The sequence below is a fragment of the Suricata suricatta genome, chromosome 16 (assembly GCF_006229205.1).
Source record: "Suricata suricatta isolate VVHF042 chromosome 16, meerkat_22Aug2017_6uvM2_HiC, whole genome shotgun sequence".
Taxonomy (NCBI): Eukaryota; Metazoa; Chordata; class Mammalia; order Carnivora; family Herpestidae; genus Suricata; species Suricata suricatta.
This window is the reverse complement of record NC_043715.1, coordinates 50,898,155-50,918,252: the sequence shown is the minus strand read 5'-3', so window position 1 is coordinate 50,918,252 and position 20,098 is coordinate 50,898,155. Positions and strand designations below refer to the sequence as shown.

The following is a 20,098-nucleotide window of genomic DNA, read 5'->3' as shown; positions in this document are numbered from 1 at the left end:
GTCTGTTTGGGACTGTGATACTGGGATCTCTTAGGGGCAGAGCTGGAGTCGTGGACTCCTGCATCCTGAGGAGAGGAGACGGGGTGAGGGGTGCCTTGAACCTGTTGGTCTGAAAAAGGAGGCAGCTCGAGCCTGGATTTCTGGGTCTGAGGGAGAAGGGGGCTGGAGCCCCACTTCCAGGCTTCTGCTCTCCCTGGCAACTCCCCCCAAGGGCCGGGCTTCTAGGATCCAACCCCTATTTATGGTCTGACTCCACGGCCTCACCCTGACTCTGGAGGTGGAAAGAAACACCGAGCGAGTGACGAGAGACGGACAGAGGCAGAATGGCCACGGGAACGCGCTATGCCGGGAAGGTGGTGGTCGTGACAGGGGGCGGGCGCGGCATCGGAGCCGGGATTGTGAGAGCCTTCGGTGAGTAGGGGGTCTGGCTGTGCGGGAATATTGGAATCTGGGAGAAGGGAGACCCTGGGAACGAGTGGGGGTGGGGATCTTCAGTACTGGAGTGGAGATTTATATCCTATAAAAACTCATTTTGCAATGCTAATGAAGGGGTAGGCAGTGTGAGCCTGGGGCCGGAGCCTTTGGCGGGTCTCCAAAACTGGTTCCTTGCTTTCTTTGGGTCTCAGTTACTATAACTACAAAGTTGGTGGTTGGGGAATGTCGCTTGCAGGGCTAGGGTTTATTCTGGAACTCAGGGATGGGGGCTCAGGAAATCCCAGCAGGCACTTGGAGTGGCCAACGAGAGTATGTGTCAAGTCTTCTGTCCTTTGCTCTAGAGGATCATCATGAGACTGGGGTCACGAGGGGGAATCGATGGGAAGATAGGATAGGGCCCCACTCCAGGTGGCCACCAGGGGGCAGCAGAGGCCTTCGCCAAGGTCTCTGCTGGGGTAACCTGTTCTATTCTCAGTGCAAAGCGGGGCTCACGTGGTTATCTGTGACAAAGATGGTGAGTGAACTTCCCTCAGTCTTCACCTCCCCATCCCCTCCTCCCTCAGACCCGGGAGTCCTGCCCCCCAGCCCCTCCTCCCTCAGACCCAGGAGTCCTGCCCCCCAGCCCCTCCCCCCTCAGACCCAGGAGTCCTGCCCCCCAGCCCCTCCTCCCTCAGACCCAGGAGTCCAGACCCCCAGCCCCTCTCTCCCTGCAGAGTCTGGGGGCCGGGCCCTGGAGCAGGAGCTGGCTAGAACGATCTTTCTTCGAAGTGATGTGACTCACGAGGAAGACATGAGGGTGAGCTGTTCTGGTCACAAAGATCTCTGCTCAGCCTCATGTCAGGGCTGTCCCTGATGCTGCTGGCCAGGCTCTAGGTCTCCTGGGAAGGTTCTCCTTTATCTCTTACTTCTTCGAGGCTCTTGCCACACCTGTCACATAGATCGGAACAAAAACACCCCTCACAGTGGATCTCCATCTGTAAAGCTTTTCTTTCTGTCCCTGGGTACTTTTTTTTTTAACGTTTTATTTATTTTTGAGAGATAGAGAGAGACAGCATGAACAGGGGAGGGTCTGAGAGAGAGGGAGACACAGAAACTGAAGACAGGCTCCAGGCTCTGAGCTAGCTGTCAGCACAGAGCCTGACATGGGGCTCGAACCCACGAACCGTGAGATCATGACCTGAGCCAAAGCTGCACGGTCAACCGACTGAACCACCCAGGTGCCCCTGTCCCTGGGTTCTTTAAGTTAACTTACTTATTTTGAGAGAGGGAGAGAAAGAGCAGGAGCATGGGAGGGGCAGAGAGAGAGGGAGGGAGGATCCCAAGCAGGCTCTGCGCTGACGCAGGGCTTGAACCCAAGAACCGAGAGATCATGACCTGAGCCGTAGAGTCCGATGTTTAACCAACTGAGACACCCAGGCTGCCCCTCTATGCCTTCCCTTTAGTCAGTGTCCCTCCGATGTCCTCACCCCCACGCCCCTCCCCCAGGCCTCAGGGCTAATGGACTACAGTGTGAACGTACCCGCCCGCTGCTCTCCGGCACCCCTGGCTTCCCGTCTCTTCTCCTGCCATGCCTAGTGATTTGGGGGAGTCCCCCACGTCCTGTCCCCTCACTGTGACTCCATCTCCCCGCCCCGCCTTGCTTTTGGGAGTCTAGGCTCATCAGGGTGCTGCTCTCTCACCAGACATCTTTGTCCTCAGGTCCTCATTTCTGAGACTGTCCGTCGCTTTGGCCGCCTGGATTGTGTGGTCAACAACGCTGGCTACCGTGAGTCGTGAGGCCCGCGGCCATTCTCCGCGGGTGTCAGCCCTCTCCCTGGCTTCCCGTCCCTTCCTCCCGTCCCTCAGTTTCCCCTTTGCCTTCCCCATCCCCTTCTCTGTCCGCTTGAATGGAATAGTATAGTTCTGGAATCTTCGGCGCCCGGGGCTTTCATCCCTGCTGTGGGGGGGCGCCCAGGCCTATGCCCTCACCTCTTTAAGCCTCAGTGCCTCCATTTCTAGAATAGGAATTCCGATAAATATCACCACCCTTACAGAACTGTTGGGAGTAAGGTACACTCAGCCTTGTAATTACCAGAACATTCTTGGGCAAACAGCTTCTGTCCCCAACTACTGAGTGAGGTCGACGGCCCCTCCCTTCGCTGATGACCATGAAGATAGATGCATGCATGTGGTTTTTAGGTCTCGATGTGGTGACTCTGAAGGTCAAGTGCCATCAGCGTTAATAACCACATTTCCTAAGAATCCCTCATGTTGGCAAACCAAGGCCCAGAGAGGCGGACTGATTGCACTGAGGTCACACAGCAAGGCCATGATAAGAGAGACACCTTTCCCCTTTCCCCCCGCCTGCCCTCCGTCCCTTGTTGGCTGAGCAACTTTGAGCAAGTGGCTCACCCTCTCTGGGCCACATTGTCCTCCTTATATTGTCATAAGGATCAAAGAGATGGCAGACACTCATTCATCTCTCTCTGCGTCCTTTGTACATTCGAGAGGCGTTTACGAAGTGCCTACCATGTCCCAGCTTCCTTCCTAGGGACTGGGGCGTTAGCCGTGAGCAAAAGAGACCACATCCTAGTCGTCCTGGGGTTCACACTCTGGAGTAAGAAAATAGACAAGAAAAGACACAGTTAACCCTCCTTATTGGTGGATCCCATGTTCGTGAAATCTCCAAGTCATAAACAACGTCCCTGCGAAACCCGGAAACCCGTGAGCCTTCTAGGTTTTCGTGGATATGGGCCCAGCGCAAACATGCGAACTGCCTGTAGCACGTGTACACAGTGGAGCTCAAACAAGGAAGAGCTGTGCGCTCTGGCTTCCGATCTCAGACAGAGAGATGCCCCGGGTTTGGCACCTGTGAACCGGGCAGCCTCCGGCTAATCACTTAGCACTTTTCTTTTTTTGATGTTTATTTACTTTTGAGAGAGAGAGACAGAGCATGAGCAGGCAAAGGGCAGAGAGAGAGGGAGACATAGAATCGGAAGCAGGCTCCAGGCTCTGAGCTGTCCGCACAGAGCCCGACGCGGGGCTCGAACCCACGAACCTGGAGATCATGACCTGAGCCGAAGTCGGACGTAACCCACTGAGCCCCCCAGGCGCCTCCTCACTTAATACTCCTGATCTGTGCTTCCTTGTCTGCCGAGCGAATAAAATAGAGCTACCGGCATGAGCTGTTTTTAGGGTTTGAGATTGTGATCTGTTAGATTCCCAAATACCTCTATGCCTGGATAGAGCGTCTTGGTCTGTCGGGGCTGGTGTAACAGAAACAGCATGGACTGGGGGCTCAGACAGCGAATGACGCTCACAGTTTTGGAGGCTGGGCCTCCAGGTCAAGGTGCCAGCAGCTTCAGCATCTGGTAGGGGCCTGGCTCTTGCTGAATCTCCACTTGGAGCGAGGGGCCTCCTGGGGGCTCTTTTCTAAGAGACTGATCCCCGTTCATGAGGGGTCCCAGCTCAGGGCTTTAAATCACTGCCACAGACTTCACCTCGCGGGGCTCGACCACAAACCATGGGATCATGACCTGAGCTGAAATCAAGAGTTGGTCGCTTAACAGAGTGAGCACCCAGGTGCCCCCAGAGTTTATTTTCCGGTGATCTCTACACCCAAGGCAGGGCTTGAACTCACAGCCCCAAGATCAAGAGCCGCACGCTCCACCAACTGACACAGGCAGGCGCCCCGACTCGTGAAATTTCTAAATCCAAGAGCAAAATGTTTTCGTCATTCTGTACGTGAGGAGACTGAGGCACAGAGAGGCAAAGCGACTTGCCCAAAGTCACACAGCCAGGAAGTGGCAGGTCTCATGTGGGAACCCGGGTCTGCTGGCCACAGACTGCTTTTTAGTGAACTGTTACCCAACCTTCCTTCCTTTTCATGATCCCTGACCCTCTTGTCTGCCACCCCCTCACCTCGTGGCCCTCCCTCCCATACCCCTATTTCCCTTCCCTGCTCTCCGTGTCACTCGGTCTCTCTGCCTCCCACCCCCACCCTCAGATCCTCCCCCACAGTGGCCGGAGGAGACCTCTGCCCAGGGCTTCCGGGAGCTGCTGGAGGTGAACCTGCTGGGGATGTACACGCTGACCAAGGTGAGGACTGCAGGCCGGGGGCCTCCTGACCTTGACAGGGTCAGACCCGCTTTCCCACGCAGCAAAATGTTTCCTCTGCCTCAGTTTGATCTTATTCCAGAAGGACTCTGTTCTCTGTAGAAAATAGGTGGGTGCAAACCCCTGTCAGAACTAACCGTGTGGCTCCGCAGCCCAGTCTCCTTGAGGACCTTCCAGAACCTTCCTTTTAAAATTTATTTTAATTTCTTTATTTTGAGAACCAGAGAAAGAGAGCAAGTGGGGAAGGGACAGAGTGAGAGGGAAGGGGAGGACCCCAAGCAGGCTCCACACTGTCAGCTCAGAGCCAGACGTGGGGTTCGAACTCTCCGACCGCGAGATCATGAGCTGAGCTGAAATCAAGAGTCAGACTCTTTTTTTTAACTGTTTTTTTGTTTTTTTTTTTACATTCATTCATTTTCGAGAGACGGAGAGAGGAAGAGCACAAGTGGGAGAGGAGCAGAGAGAGAGGGAGACACAGAGTCCAAAGCAGACTCCAGACTCTGAGCTGTCAGCACAGAGCCCAACACGGGGCCTGAACCCACAAACCATGAGATCATGACCTGAGCCGAGGTCGGACGCTCAGCTGCCTGAGCCACCCGGGCGCCCCCATGACACTGCTTTATTTTAATTCTTTAAACTGAGTTTTGAGAGAGAGAGTGAAAGAGAGAACACAGGAGCGAGAGGGGCAGGGGCAGGGTGGCGGGGGTGGGGGGGGCGGACAGAGGGTCTGAAGGGCTCTGTCCTGACAGCAGAGAGCCCGGTGAGGGGAGCAAACTCACAAACCGTGAGCCCGTCTTGGACGCTTAACTGACTGAGCCCCCCAGGTGCCCCCCCTCCGCCATCACCCTTTTTGATTCATTCAACAAATATTTATTTAGCACACAGTGTGTGAGCCACTGTGGATGCAGCAGGGAACAAACACTGTGACACTGTATGGGGACCGTGGGCCGCAAGCAGGTAAATAGAATATAATGTCAGGGAGGGACAAACATTATGCAGGAGAGTTGACGGGGAAGTGTAAGCGCAGCCGGTGGGACATAACTGTGTGACGCCACTTTGCAAGCACGCATACCCCTCACACCAATTATCCACCTGCTGTCCTTGGTCTGTGGACCCTTGTTTGTCTTTCTTTCTCTTTATTTATTTACTTTTGCCCGAGTAGTTAAAAAATTTTTTTTAACATTTATTCATTTTTAAGAGAGAGATAGACTGCAAGTGGGGGAGGGGCAGAGAGAGAGGGAGACACGATCGGAAGCAGGCTCCAGGCTCTGAGCTGGCAGCACAGAGCCCGACGCGGGGCTCGAACCCTCAAACTGTGAGATCATGACCTGAGCGGAAGTCAGACGCTCAACTGACTGAGCCATCCGGGCGCCCCTGCTTTTGCCGGAGTATTTTAAAGCAAATTTCAGACGTGTTTCATCTGTAAGTAATTTAGTCTGTATCTTTACCAGATGAGGTTTTGTTGTTGTTACTGATATTTTACTATTTTTTTAGGTGTATTTATTTATTGAAAGAGAGAAAGAACGAGCAGGGGAAGGGTAGAGAGAGGGGGGCAGAAAATCTGAAGTGGGCTCTGTACGAACAGGAGAGAGCCCGACGTGGGGCTCGAACCCACGAACCGTGAGATCATGACCTGATCAGAAGTAGGACACTTAACTGACTGAGCCCCCCCGGCGCCCCTGTTGTTTTGTTATGAAGTAGGCTCTGCACCCAGCACAGAGCCCAACGTGAGGCTTGAACTCGTGACCCTGAGATCAGGAGTCAGATGCTCAACCAGCTGAGCCATGCAGGCGCCCCTTGTTTTGTTTTGTTTTGTTTTAGAGGATTTGTGTCCTCTTTTACACAGGGTGGCATGGTCAGAAGGCTTCTTTGAGAGGTGACATTTAAGTCAGACCTCAAGAATGTGTGTGGGGCAGAGTAATCCAGCAGAGGGAAAGCAGTGCAAAGGCCCTGGGGTAGCACTGATCAGGGTGTAGGAAGAGCAGTGAGGAGGCCAGTGTGACTGAAGCAGGGTGAGCAAGGGGGGGAGGGCAGGAGGTGAGGGCAGAAAGGGGGCGAAAGGGTCTCTTCAGCCGAGGTGAGGACTTTGCTTTGACCCTTGATCCTCGAGGTGAGGACTTTGCTTTGACCCTTGATCCTCGAGGCAAGGAAGTGACCTCCGTAAGTGGAAACTGGCGCCCTCTGGCTGCCGCATGAGGAACAGGCAGGAGTGAGGGGTGAGGGGTGAGGGGCGAGACCTTGGGCTCAGCAAGGCCATGACCCACGCAGGAGGTGATTCGAATCCGACCAGGCTTGTGGCCGTGGATTTCGTGAGAAGTGGTCCACTTCTGGCTCCCTTTGAAGCTAAAATGTCAGGATTTCCTTGTGGACTAGATGTCGGGTGGACTCGAGACCGAAAGGCGTGGGGGGTTGGGTTTGTCCCCCCCCAACCCCTACCCCCAGCCACCGGCAGGACCAATGTGACCGGGAAGCCCGGGGAGGCGCAGGTGGGGTGGGGGTCGCCCCCCAGACGTCCGCATGGGATTCTCGGGTCTGGGGTGAGGCTGGAGGCCCAGAGTCAGCGGTTTGGAGCTCACCAGCTTGAGGCTGGAGTCGGTCAGAAAAGCCAGTGTAGACAGAGAGGGGAGGAGGTCCCGGGAGTGGGCCGGGGGTCACCTGTGTGGGGAAACTCAGGCGCTGAATCCCAGGCGTCCCCTGGGATCCAGGTGAAATGCTTCTGGGCAGCTGGGTGTCCTTGCTGAACCTGTGAGCCCGTGTCCCTGTCCCCAGCTTCTGTCGCCTCGAGATTCGCCCCTCTCAGCAGCAGGACACGCGCAAGCCTCAGCCCAGAAAGAGGTATTGTCTACACAGCAAAACCTTGGGTCGCAGTAACGAGTTCCGCAAGGCGAGCGACCGCTTCTAATAACTGTGAACGCGCTGGACCAGCGCCGTCTTGCATTACGGGCGGTTGCAACGTTGTCACAGCGGAGCCCGTGGTTCTTGAAATTCCCTTCGATATTCAAGGGCCTTGGACGGCACGCAAGTTTCTGGAAGGAATCATGCTGGCGACCCAAGGTTTTACCATCCACAATACCTCTCCCGGTGCCCAGTGTTCACAAAGAGCGAGATTTCTCACCAACAGCCGGATTTCAGGGGGCCAAACTGGACCCCCAGGGGGCAGAGCGGCCATGGGCTGAATGGGGCATGGCTCTCCATGGTGCCCCGGCCTCACGGCTCTGGCCCTGTTCCCTGTGAGCGGCTGGCATAGAGGCCTCGTGGATGAGTCAAGCGCCCAGATCTGAGGCCTGCCTGCCTCGCCCAGAGTTTACCGTCGGCGCGTTTTTATTGCTTACCAGGAGCATTACCCCATTGTTTCCTGTGGTCAATCTAGCTAACTCAGGTGGAGGTCACTGAGATAGAAGTTGGGCAAACGAAGCCTGGCAGAAGCAGAAGGGGAAAGGTGAGGTTTGAGCTGTGCCCTGAGTGGGAGGGAAGGAAGTGGAGAAGTAGGGCACAGGCAGCTTTATTCACAACGAAAAAGAGTGTGCAAAGGCCCTGGGGCAGAAACCACCAGGATGTATTTCTTTTCTTTTCCTTTCTTTTCTTTTCTTTTCCTTTCTTTCCTTTCCTTTCCTTTCCTTTCCTTTCCTTTCCTTTCCTTTCCTTTCCTTTCCTTTCTTTTCCTTTTTTTCTTTTCTTTTCTTTTCTTTTCTTTTTGAGAGACAGAGAGAGATAGCGTGAGCAGGGGAGGGTCAGAGAGAGAGGCAGACACAGAACTGGAAGCAGGCTCCAGGCTCTGAGCTGTCAGCACAGAGTCTGACGCAGGGCTCGAACCCACGAACTGTGAGATCATGACCTGAGCCGAAGCCGGACGCTCAGCCTCCTGAGCCCTCCAGGCGCCCCCAGGATGTGTTTCAAGAGCAAAAGACAGTCCTCTCCATGCCCACTGCCAGCTTAATGCTTAGAAGCATTTTGTTAAACGGTTCTTTCCACTGGCCCCTACCATCCGCTGCCCAGAAATCATATGATGTTATCAATAGGAACTTCATAAGTACTATTGATGGATTAACGTTTACCGATTTTTACTGACGTAATTTTAGACTCACAAAACATTGTCAGAACAGTACACAGAACTGTGCACCGGACTCCCCATTGTCAATATTTTATACTGTTTGCTTGCTTTTCCTCTCTCTCTGCCTGAGGTTAAATTGCAAGCATGATGTCCATTTCCCCCTCAGTATTTTGGGGGCATATTTCCTAAAATCAAGAACATTCTGGGGTGTCCAGGTGGCTTAGTCGGTTAAGCATCTGGCTTTGGCTCAGGTCACAATCTCCCGGTTCGTGGGTTCCAGCCCCGCGTTGGGCTCTATGCTGACAGCTAGCTCGGAGCCTGGAGCCTGCTTCAGATTCTGAATCTCCCTCTCTCTGATCCTCCCCTGCTCATGCTGTCTCTCTCTGTCTCTCAAAAATCAATAAAAAAACATTTAAAAAACATTAAAAAGAAAAGAACATTCTCAGGGCGCCTGGGTGGCTCAGTCTGTTGAGCATCCGACTCTTGATTTCGGCTCAGGTCATGATCCCAGGGTCGTGGGGTCGAGCCCTGCGTCAGGCTCTGCGCTGAGCGTGGAACTCACTCTCTTTCTCTCTCCCTCCCTTTGCCTGTCTCCCCACTCACTCTCTCTCTTTAAAATAAAAACATACAGTATAGGGGTGCCCGGTGGCCCAGTCGGCCATGCGTCTAACTTCAGGGCAGGCCATGATCTTGTGGTTCAACTGTTTGAGGCTCGGCTCTGTGCCGGCAGCTCGGAGCTTGGGGCCTGCTGCAGATTCTGCGTCTCAGTCTCTTTCTGCCCCTCCCCTGCTTGCACTCTGTCTCTAAAAAATTTTTTAAAGATTAAAAAAAACAGGAGACAGTGACATTTGTGCAAGTGAAAAGAGGCGGCCTCCAAGGCCCCTCACGTGGTCTGGGCCCTCTTCCTCCTTTGATCTCACCTCCTACCACAATGGCCTTGCCACGCCAAACACACAGGTCTGTCCCGCCTCAGGACATTTCTGTTCCTCCAGCCTGGCCCGGACATCTCCAAGTCGTCCCCACAGGTCATGCCTCAACACCCTTTGTGTAACTGCACACAGACCTGGGGTCTCACTCTCCTCCTCTTGCTTTACTCCTTGTTCCTGATCCCTGATCACATTCTAGAACATTCTGTTATGCACATTCATGTGTTTACTCATGCCACCCCCAGAACTTGAGGGCAGACATTTCTCCCCATCATGTTTCCTGTGGTTATCTGCCTCCCTCCAGAACTTGAGGGCAGAAATCTGTCCGCCTCATGTTTCCTGTGGTATCCCCGGCATCCACCCCAGGACCTGGCACATACTAGGTGCTCACTGAATGTTTGTTGAGTGAATGAATGAGGTGGAGAGAATCATGTAGATGAAAGAGGTCCTTAGGAAGCACCATGGCCAGGCTTAGGGACGGATCGGATAAGGAACTTTGGCAGAGAGAGGAGGCCCCAGAAGGCTCCCAGGTCTCCGGCTTGAGAAGCTGGGTAGGAGGGGACCCCGTCTCTGAGGCCGGAAATGAGGGAGAGACGCAGATTCTAGGAGTCGATGGAAGGAGTTTTGCACTGGAGACAGACAGATGGGGATGCCCAAAGGGTCAGGAGTGTTCTAGAAGGTGGTTGCAAGGGGGAGTTAGGGGATGCACATGGGAGACAGCATCGTGGGGGCTCCCCTGGCAGAGCTCGGGGAGAAGCAGACCCAGGAACCCCAACATTTAGGGGAGGCAGGATTCATGCCAGAGCCTGGCTTCACAGTCAGGCTCCCCTGGTCAGGTGTCCGGAGGGAGGGAGGGAGGCAGGGGGAGGGAAGGCCGGGCCAATAAGATTCCAGCAGGTCTTTGATAGGGCTGCGCCAAAAGTACTAGGTGACCTTGGTTTGGGGTGGGGGTGGGGGAACACGGGCCAAGGAATGTGTGGGGAGGTTGAGAAGAGATCACAAGGAATGTGCCACAAATATTTATTGAGCGGTAGCTGTGTGCCCAGTGCCACAGCCCTCAAGGACTTCACGTTTGCCAGGTGAGGACGGGGAGGAAGTTCAGTACCCGGGCAGAGAGTGGTGAAGTTTACCAAAGAAATAGGCAGGGGTGCCTGCGTGGGTCAGCGGCTTGGTTGGTTGCTTAAGCCGTTGACTCTTGATTGAGGCACAGCTCACGAATCTCAGGGTTCAGGAGTTCAAGTCCTATGTCTGGCTCTGCGCTGACAGCATGGCGTCTGCTTGGGATTCTCTCTCTCTCTCTCTCTCTCTCTCTCTCTGTCTCCCTCTCAGTGTGCCCCTCCCCTGCTTCCACCCTCTGTGTCTGGCTGAAAATAAAGAAACTTAAAAAAAAAAAGCAGGCAGGGACACAGCCTGGAGTAGGGGTTGGGCAAGCCCAGGGCTGGGGGAGGAATTTAAATTTTTTATTTTATTTTTGAGAGAGAGAACGTGAGCAGGGGAAGGGCAGAGAGGGTGGGGGACAGAAGATCCGAGGCAGGCTCCGGGCTGACAGCGGTGAGCCTGACGCGGGGCTCGAACTCACGAACCTCGAGATCACGACCTCAGCTGAAGTCAGATGCTCAACCGACTGAGCCCCCCAGAAGCCCCTTATCTTAAAGTTCTTGCCGCTTAGAGCTGTCAGAAATTCTTTTTTTGGTTTTGGGTCTTGTCTCTGACTGCTCACTGTTGGGCCACCAGCACCGGCCCTGCCAGCTCTCACATGACAGTCTCCTCTGTCACCGGGTCAGTCTCCTCACCTGGAAAAAGGAGCTATGGATAGTCCCCCTTCTAGGGTTGTCCTGAGGATTAAATGAGCTAATATGCCTGAAGAGCTGTCAACATCGCCAGGCACATATAGATTCTCAATAAACTCATTCATCCATGCAAAAGATAGTTATTGAGCACCTGTTACATGACAAGACACCTTAGCACTGGGGATGAAACTAAGTAAGAAGTGTCAACCACCCGGGTGCCTGGGTGGCTCAGTCGGTTGAGTGTCCGACTTTGGCTCAGGTCATGATCTCCTGGTTCATGGGTTCGAGCCCCGCGTCAGGCTCTGAGCTGTCAGCACAGAGCCCGGAGCCTGCTTCGGATTCTATGTCTCCTTCTCTCTCTGCCTCTCCCCTGCTCACACTCTGTCTCTCTCTTTCTCAAAAATAAATAAAGATTTTTTTTAATTTTTATTTTATTTTATTTTTAATTTTTTTTAATGTTTTATTTATTTTGGATACAGAGAAAGACAAAGCATGAGAGGGGGAGGGGCAGAGAGAGAAGGAGACACAGAACTGGAAGCAGGCTCCAGGCTCTGAGCTAGCTGTCAGCACAGAGCCTGACGCGGGGCTCGAACCCACAAACGTGAGATCTGACCTGAGCCGAAGCTGGAGGCTTAACCGACTGAGCCACCCAGGCGCCCCTAAAGATTTTTTTTAAATGTCAAGCATCCCTCATGAATTTTTGCATTCCAGTGGGAGACACAGAGAATATGCAAATAAGCAAGTAAAATAGATATGGCATGTCGGAAGGGGGCATGTGTGCTAGAGATGAAGAATCCAGAATAGGGATGGGGACCCGGGGTGGGGGCAGGTTGCAGTTCTAAGTAGGATGGGGCGCCTGGGTGGCTTAGCCAGTTTGGCATTGGACTCTTAGTTTCGGTCCTGATTTCATGGTTTTGTGGGTTCGAGCCCCGTCTCAGGCTCTGTGTTTGGCAGCAAGGAGCCTGCTTGGGATTCTCTCTCTCCCTCTCTTGCTACCCCTCCTCCACTCCTGTGCTCTCTCTCTCTCTGTCTCTCTCAAAATAAATGAATAAACTTAAAAAAAATTTTTTAGGGGCGCCTGGGTGGCTCAGTCGGTTAAGCCTCCGGCTTCGGCTCAGGTCAGATCTCACGTTCATGGGTTCAAGCCCCGCGTCAGGCTCTGTGCTGACAGCTAGCTCAGAGCCTGGAGCCTGCTTCCGGTTCTGTGTCTCCTTCTCTCTCTGCCCCTCCCCCTCTCATGCTCTGTCTCTGTCTGTATCCAAAATAAATAAAACATTAAAAAAAATTAAAAAAAAATTTTTAATAGGATGGTCAGGGAAGGCCTCCTTTGCAAAAGTGGCATTTAAGCAAAATCGGAAGTTACTGATGCACTCGGTTTACCCAGGACTGTCCCGGTTTCACGCTGAACCCGTGGATTGAATGTCCCATGTCCTCAGAAACGTGTCAGTCCTGGACACGCTGGAATGGCTGGTCACCCTAGGGGTGAGTCCCGTGACTATCTCAGGAAAAGTATTCCAGGCAGAGGGAACAACAAACACGAACGCTCTGAGGTTGGAAGGCTCAGGGTGTGTTTGTTTGAAGACCCAGGGTCCTCAGAAGGCGTGGTGGCTCCTCTGAGGGAGTGAAGAAGGTTTGGAATTGCTGGTCTGGGGGACGCACGGGGGGCTCAGTCAGTTGAATGTCGACTCTTGGTTTCAGCTCAGGTCATGATCTCACGGTTCGTGGGTTCGAGCCCTGTGTCGGGCTCTGTGCTGACAACTCAGAGCCTGAAGCCTGCTTTGCATTCCGTGTCTCCCTATCTCTCTGACCCTCCCCTGCTCGTGCTCTCTCTGTCTCTCAAAAATAAATAAAAAACATTAAAAAAAGTTTATTTACTTTTAAGACAGAGACAAATCATGAGGGGGGAAGGGCAGAGAGAGAGGGAGACACAGAACCAGAAGCAGGCTCCAGGCTCAGGGCTGTCAGCACAGCACCCGCGTGGGGCTCGAACCCACGAACCACGAGATCATGACCTGAGCTCAAGTCAGACATTCAACTGACTGAGCCATCCAGGCGCCCTCTCACCCTCAAAATAAATAAATAAACTTAAGGGGAAAAACCCACAAAAACTGGTGGGGTGACTCAAAGAGGGAGCTTATTTATACTCCCACTCTGGGAACCCCTTAGCTGGGCCTGCTTGTCTTCTTTAATCTTCCATGGCGGGAACAGGTCTTGCCAGGCCAGCTCAGCTGTCAAAGAAAAGAGAGGGGAAGGGTAGAATCTGAGTTCAGTCAAGGTCACCCATAGTCCAAGAGCTGAGAGACAGAGAGGGAGGAGTGGGGAGGGAGAGAGAATGAGTTTAGGGACCTCCAGGGGGCTTCATGAAATGGGGTGCCTGTCACCAAGACCTCCCACGTCACATTCTGACCACAGAGCTCCCCCTCAAATGCAGAGAAACTCTCTCCCCCTCACGGAGACCGGGAGCTCCTCTCATTTTGCAAAATATGCAGTCATCTTACATTTTCCTTTTTCCATCTGGACATGAGTCTGAGTAACATACAGAGACCCAGAGCAGGGAGACGGAGACCTTGAGGAGGCTGGACAGGGGTGGGGTTGGGGGAGGGGGACAGAGACACATAGGATGGGGGAGAGAAGTGGGGGGAGAGGAAGTGAGAGGAAGTAGTGGCCGCAGAGAAAATAAGGTCCAGAGACTCCTTAAGCACTGAGAAGACCCTGGGGGCAAATCCGGGAAGGTGCTCTCCGGGGGTTCTGGAATGCTGGGCTCCGTGACCCAACCAGTGAAAGTACCAGAGCAATGGCCAGTGTCCCAGACCTCAGCGTGCGGTGCAGTGTGGATGGGGGCAGATCCAGGGACTCGGGACCGACTCTGCCTTCTGTCTCCCCAGCTCGCCCTCCCCCACCTGCGAAAGAGCCGGGGGAACGTCATCAACATCTCCAGTCTGGTCGGGGCCATTGGCCAGGTCCAGGGAGTTCCCTATGTGGCCACCAAGGTAGCCTGCCCCTTCCTTCACTCCCTACCAGGGCCTGCAAGGACCTCAGCCCTGGGGCATGGCAACCTGTGACATGTTAGGCACCAGTGTCTCCCCGGAAACAGCGCCTGGTGCATCCCATAGAAGCCGTGGGGGAAGGCATGAGTACCCCACTCTGAGGCCCCAGCTGGACACCCCCCAGGTTGGAGGAGAGGACGGGAGGAACCTCAGCTCCCCTGAACTCCGCTCCCCCCATCATCTTCCGCAGGGCGCAGTAACGGCCATGACCAAAGCCTTGGCCCTGGATGAGAGTCAATATGGCGTCCGGGTCAACTGGTGAGCAGCTCCAATGGGCGGAGAAGGCAGGGAGTGAGCCCAAGAGGCCATGCTGTGGCACACTTCCCTGATCCCATCTTCTCCCTCCCCACAGTATCTCCCCAGGAAACATCTGGACCCCAATGTGGGAGGGGCTGGCCGCAGCAACGCCTGACCCCACAGCCACAATCCGAGAAGGCACATTGGCCCAGGTAGGAGTGGGGGGCCAGATCCAGGGGCTAAGGGAGGCTTAGGGGTGAGGGGGCTTCACCTGATCTCCTTTTTCCCTTGTCTGTCCCCAGCCCCTGGGTCACATGGGCCAGCCAGCTGATGTCGGGGCAGCAGCCGTGTTCCTGGCCTCCGAAGCCAACTTCTGCACCGGGATTGAGCTGTTTGTGACCGGGGGTGCAGAGCTGGGGTACGGGCGCAAGACCCTTCCGGGCACCCCTGTGGAGCCCCCCACCATTCCTTCCTGATTGCCCTCATTTCCACTTGGGCCTCCCTGACCAAGATTCCCAAATTTCAGCTTCTACCATCTGCTTCTTAGATGAACCCCCTAATTCTAAAGATGCAGTCCGCTAACCAATGTGCCCAATCAGCCCGCAGATTCCCATAAAAGTAGTTTGCCGCCAGAAGGAAGAAGGCATCGTTGCATTTATTTCTGCTCTTTTGAGCTCCGCCACGCCGGGAGCGCGTCCCGCCACACACACCCCGCCCCTTCCAGCCCCACGCGTTCCCATGAGTGGTCTTGACCCAACGGACTACAACTCCCGGCAGGTCTTGCAGCAGGAGCCTGTCGCAGAGGGCTCCGGAGAATAGTATTGCCGGTCCGCGTCACCCCTGCTAATAGAAAGGCCCGCAGGGGACAGTAAATTAAGCTCTATTAGGAGATAATAGAGGAGGTGAAACAAAAGGGCATTCTCGTTATTCTTGGTCCTTAAGGGAAAGTTTTACCCTCGCCGGCTGAGAAATAGGGGTGGTGGGCTCCGCACGTTCTGAGGTCAGAGGCAGCTGGAGAGGGAAGGGGGCTGGGGTCCGAACTCTTGGTTTTGGGGGGGGGAGAGGAAAGTTAGGGGGCGTGGACCCCCCCCAGCGTGGGAAGAGCGGGTCCCAGTTGGTGGTTAGTCTCCTGCGCCAGGGTGGGGGGGTGGGGCTGAATAGCTGCTGCGGATTGGCCGCGGCGGGGGTGTTCGGCAGTCGCTGATTGGCCGAGGCGACACGGGCGCGGTCGCGCCCCCGGGCCCTAGGCCAGGTGGTGGCAGCGGAGGACCGGGGCGGAGGGAAGCGAAGCAGGACTCTGAGGAGGAGGCTTGGGAATTTGCCTAGACCTGTGGCGATTAGGGCCGGGGGACAGTGACTCGGGGGACAGAATTTGGGGGTAAAATATCCCAGGGTAGATATTTTACCCCCCGGAGGCACAGTGGTCCAGGAATGGGAGTTTGAGGACACAGCGAGAACATTTTGGTGCCACAGTAACCTGGATGCAGGAGTTGGGGGAAACTGACCACAGAAGGTTCGGGGGCCACAAGGTCCGAGGAGTTCGGTATGGGGCACTGACGCACGTTTGGATTGCTAGGGATTCGAGGGATCCTGGTGTGCTGTAATTAGCTAACTCTGCCCATGGGGGTCCAGTAGTTGGGGAGACACTCATGATGGGGAATAACCAGAGAACCCTGCCTTGGGGGCTGTTCTTGGATGCGTTGGGGGATTAAAACTTTTCGGGCCTCGCTGATGAAAGAAACTGGAAGGAGGCACGATGAACCACGTGCGTTGTATCTCCTAAAAAGTTGCAAAGAAGACACATACACTTTCTTCTTGGAAAGAAGTATATTCAAACAGGGATTGACTAGGTGAGCCTGGGTGGCTCAGTCGGTTGGGCGACCGATTTGGGCTCAGGTTCACGACCTCGCGGTTCACCAGTTCGAGCCCCGCCTGGGTCTCTGTGCTGACAGCTCAGAGCCTGGAACCTGCTTCGGATTCTGTGTCTTCCCTTCTCTCTGCCCCTCCCCTTGCTCATGCTCTCTTTCTCTCAAAAAAAAAAACGTTAAAAAAAATTTTTTTTTTATTTGGGTGGATTGCAACCCCTTCATCCCTCTCTACCTGATACCCTATTCCGAGGCCTTTTTCCAAAGTCCTTCTTCACTTACGTGATCTATTTACAGACATTTACAGCCAGGGCTTTTCCTTATCACCGAGGGATCGAGATATGCGGAGGTTTCTTTCCGTTCCTCGCCTTTCCTGTCTTTCCCCGAACTGCATATCCTCGCCGGCGTTCCGCGACAGTGCCTGTTAAAACGCACTGAAAACAAAAACAAAACTTCCGTCTATGTTCTGGAACAGCAGTTGTGCGGCTGGAACAGACTCTGGGTGGGGGTTGGGAGGAGGGCCTATTTCGGTGAACTCCCCTCCGCCGCGCGGATTCCAGCGCATGCGCTCTCCGGTAGGGCCCAGCTCCCCGCGGGCGCCCTATAATTGGGGAGGCCCAGCCGGCCTGGGGTGTTCGGGGAGCCGCCCTCCCGCGGCAGGGGGCGTGAGCGGGGCGGGGTCGCAACGTCTTTCTTCTGGGCCGCTTCCCCGGCGGGTACAGTCTGCCCGCCGCTCCGACCATGGCCGCAGCCGCACTGGGGCAGGTGGGTTCGCGGCCCCGGGCCGGGGAGGGAGAGGAGGTGGCCCACTTCCGGGAGGCCCCCCCGGCCCCCCGGCTCGTCCGGCTCCGCGCCGCTCCCTCGGTGCTCGGGTTCCGCTACGGGGTGCCGGGAAGGAGGGGGCCCCTTGACAAGGAGCACGAGCCTGTAAGGACAGTGTGGTGGGACGGGGACGCCAACCGGAGGTATGGAGGGAAACACGGAGGAGGGCACAGTTATGGGACAGGCACCGGACTGGGGTGGGTGGGGGGCTCAGGGAGGGAATCGTTAGCCCGTGGGTGTAAGACAACCCGAACCCCTAGGCGTGGGGGTAGGATGAAGGCACCGATCTCAGGTCGGGACTGGGAATTGGACCCAAAGCCCGATTTTCTTGGAATTAAAAGGTTAAGATCTGTGTGGAATGTGGTGTCCCTGAAACCTCTTAATCCGAAGCTCTGCCTCCGGTTGGAAATCGAGGAAGCTTCCCATTGTCCAAGTGACAGATCGTCCTGGCAGGAGTGGGAGGGTCCGTTCTTCCAGGGAAGATGCCAGTGAGCAGAGTCGTAGGGAGTTTGATTTTAGAGACTAAAGTTTCTCCGTGAGGAAAGAAATGGTAACAACGCAGAGAAGGGATCTTTACCACCCGTGACAGCTGCAGCTTCACCTTGGAGAAAGTGTTTTTCATGATAAGTCTGCACCTGACTGTCTGGGACTCCTATGCCAGCCTGGTGGAAGGGGGCAGATTTTTACGTTTCTCGGTCTTGGTGACCGATGCTGGCTGGGCTGTGAGGCGACAACTGGGGCTTGGATGGTGGCACTCCTGGACTGTGGTGGGAAAGTCCTGGGCGGTGACGGGGACAGTGTGGGGTTGTGATCGAGGAGAGTGTTGAGCTGCTGTGGGACAGACCTGGTCTGTGACGGGACAGTCCCAGGCTACAGTGGGACAGAGCTCTGTGTGATGGGATCAGTCCTGGGCCCTGACAAGGACCATTTGGGGCTTTGATAGGGACAGTCCATGACTGAGACAGGGACAGCACGCCATTAGGAGGGGGCGTCTTCCTGAGCTGTGATGTGGGGGCTGTCCTGAAGTTTGAGAACAGTGCTGAACTATGACAGAGGACAGACCTGGGCTTTGATGGTGCCATTCCTGGGCCTTACTGGGAGGACAGTCCTTCCCAGATTGTGGTGGGGACAGTCCTAGGCTGTCATGGGACACAGGGGAGGCTCCATCTTGTTGCAGACCCCTGCCCCCTGCCCCTCCCCTCCCCTCCCCTCTTTCCTTGTTTCTTAATTCAGCCCTGACCCTTTGACACCCTTTGTGTCAATAGCCCATCTACCATCTGAGAGTATCCCTTGGGTCCAGTCCCCGTGGCGCGGGGTGTCAGATGGTGGGGTCCACCTTCCCTTCCCCCCACGCCTCCAGAAATTTCCTGGGAAGATGAAGACAGGGACAACAGGGTCTTGGTGGCCAGTGCAGATTTATGATCTGCACACCGCGTGGCCCCTTCTCTGTACCCTGTGGGAGAGGTAGAGAGATCTCTATCTCCCGGATATCTCTGTCTGTAAACATCACCCAGAGAGTTTGTTTCCTGGTGTTGACTTTGCTCTGTCTCTGTCTTTCCCTCATTTATCTGAGGGGCTTCCTTTCACTTGGCGCTGTCACCTGAAGCCTGATCTCCGTCTGTTTATTTTTTCCCCCCTCAAATCTCACCCTCGCTATGTTTCTAGATTTCTCTAGACTTGACTTTGCGGTGAATCTGTCTCCCTATCTTCTCTCTTACCGGTCTGTCTTTATGATCGTATGTCTTCTGGCATCTCCTGTTCCTGATCTCCTGGTCTTCTGTTTTGTCTTCAAATATTTTGTCAAGGTTTTATTTGTAAGTAATCTCTCCATCGAACGCGAGGCTCGAACTCTCCAACTCATGAACTGGAGATCAGAAGTCCCACATTCCTCCAACGGAGCAAGCCAGGCACCCCCTCAGTTTTGTTTTCTATTTCTGCCTAGTTCTTTCTCATTCTTGCTCTTCCCTCCCCCCGCCCCCTTTTTTTTGGTCCATTTTTTTTTTTTTTTTTTTGGGCCGCTTTCCTGCCCAGATACTGCTATCTCTGCCCTGTGGTGTCCACTTCCCTGCGGGACACAAGCGTGGTCACAGACTTGTGTGGGCGACACAGCGCCACCTACAGGCCATGCTGCAGACCCACACTCTGACCAGCCAGACACTCTTGGGCCCCAAGCTTTCTAGAGCCACTCCTCTGACTTCACCGCCCAGAGTTAGGACCTGGCAGCCCGGCAGCCCCCATGTCCCCAGGACTCACCTACTGACCACTTGCTGTGCCATTCATGTTCGTTCTCAGTGACTGGCTTCCGCTCACCCAGCTCACAAGGCAGGAGCAGGCTATGTCCGCTGTCGTGTTGGCCCCAACCTCATGACCCAGCTGCTTTCCTGCCAGGGTGGAAAACAGTCAGTGTGAGGTCAAAGAATACGGGGGAGAGGCCACCCCGATGGACATGGACAAACCTGCTCTCCCTTGTTTGTCCCAGGCAGGACCCCAAGTGTTTATCTGAGCAGGGTCTCTGTCGATGACTAGGGGACCCCCCCCTCCCCAGGTCCATATGCTCCCTGGGATCTGAAGAAAATTAGAACCACTGGTGTCTGAGGTATGGGGTTGGGAGCTTGGGTAATCTGAGTCCTGAAAGAATAAGGACTTGGAGTCCTGGGTCTGAAGGAGAAGGAGGCTGGGGGCCTGGACTCCTTGGTTTGAGGGAGGAGGGGGTCTGAGGGAGAAAGGGCTGGGGACGGGGTCTTCTGGGGCTGAGGGAGGAGGGGGCTGGGGGGCTGGACTCCTGGGTCTGAGGGAGGAGGGGGCTGAGGGCCTGGACTCATGGGTCTGG

The 20,098-nt window shown here is 54.8% G+C and overlaps 2 protein-coding genes and 1 long non-coding RNA gene across 6 annotated transcripts in view; 2 read left to right on the top strand and 1 right to left on the bottom strand.

Moving 5' to 3' along the window:
* Positions 1–71: 71 nt before the first annotated feature.
* Positions 72–15,220, top strand: HSD17B14 (hydroxysteroid 17-beta dehydrogenase 14). Of its 2 annotated transcripts, XM_029924821.1 has the most exons (9): positions 72–411; positions 911–949; positions 1,149–1,231; positions 2,134–2,200; positions 4,421–4,512; positions 14,183–14,287; positions 14,535–14,602; positions 14,697–14,793; positions 14,884–15,220. In XM_029924821.1, exons 1-9 carry the CDS (start codon positions 324–326, stop codon positions 15,055–15,057), a joined length of 813 nt encoding a protein of 270 aa, XP_029780681.1. In that variant the 5' UTR covers positions 72–323; the 3' UTR covers positions 15,058–15,220. The 2 variants fall into 2 exon arrangements, with proteins under 2 accessions (XP_029780681.1, XP_029780682.1); XM_029924822.1 differs by lacking the exon at positions 14,183–14,287.
* LOC115280158 overlaps positions 15,218–20,098 on the bottom strand; it is a 5,269-nt gene continuing 388 nt past the window's right edge. The window contains exons 2-4 of the long non-coding RNA XR_003903693.1: positions 19,522–19,649; positions 16,729–16,880; positions 15,218–15,421 (exon numbers count right to left, since the gene is read on the bottom strand). This is a non-coding gene — a long non-coding RNA (uncharacterized LOC115280158). The remainder of the gene's footprint in view (positions 15,422–16,728; positions 16,881–19,521; positions 19,650–20,098) is intronic.
* The window catches only part of BCAT2 (branched chain amino acid transaminase 2), a 9,617-nt gene continuing 6,554 nt past the window's right edge, over positions 17,036–20,098 (top strand). The window contains exon 1 of one of the 3 annotated variants that reach the window (XM_029924818.1): positions 17,036–17,211. In XM_029924818.1, the coding sequence (XP_029780678.1) occupies positions 17,188–17,211 (24 nt within the window). In that variant the 5' untranslated portion in view covers positions 17,036–17,187. Of the gene's footprint in view, positions 17,212–17,318; positions 17,412–20,098 lie in introns of those variants that run through there. The other 2 variants (XM_029924819.1, XM_029924820.1) reach the window with 2 other exon arrangements.

What these genes read in the sequence shown, in the direction of transcription:
- HSD17B14 (XM_029924821.1), top strand. Translation starts at nt 324, where the DNA reads ATGGCCACGGGAACGCGCTATGCCGGGAAGGTGGTGGTCGTGACAGGG. An exon ending in GGTTATCTGTGACAAAGATG is followed by an intron (nt 950 to 1,148) that starts GTGAGTGAACTT and finishes CTCTCCCTGCAG; the next exon opens with AGTCTGGGGGCCGGGCCCTG. An exon ending in TATGGCGTCCGGGTCAACTG is followed by an intron (nt 14,603 to 14,696) that starts GTGAGCAGCTCC and finishes CCCTCCCCACAG; the next exon opens with TATCTCCCCAGGAAACATCT.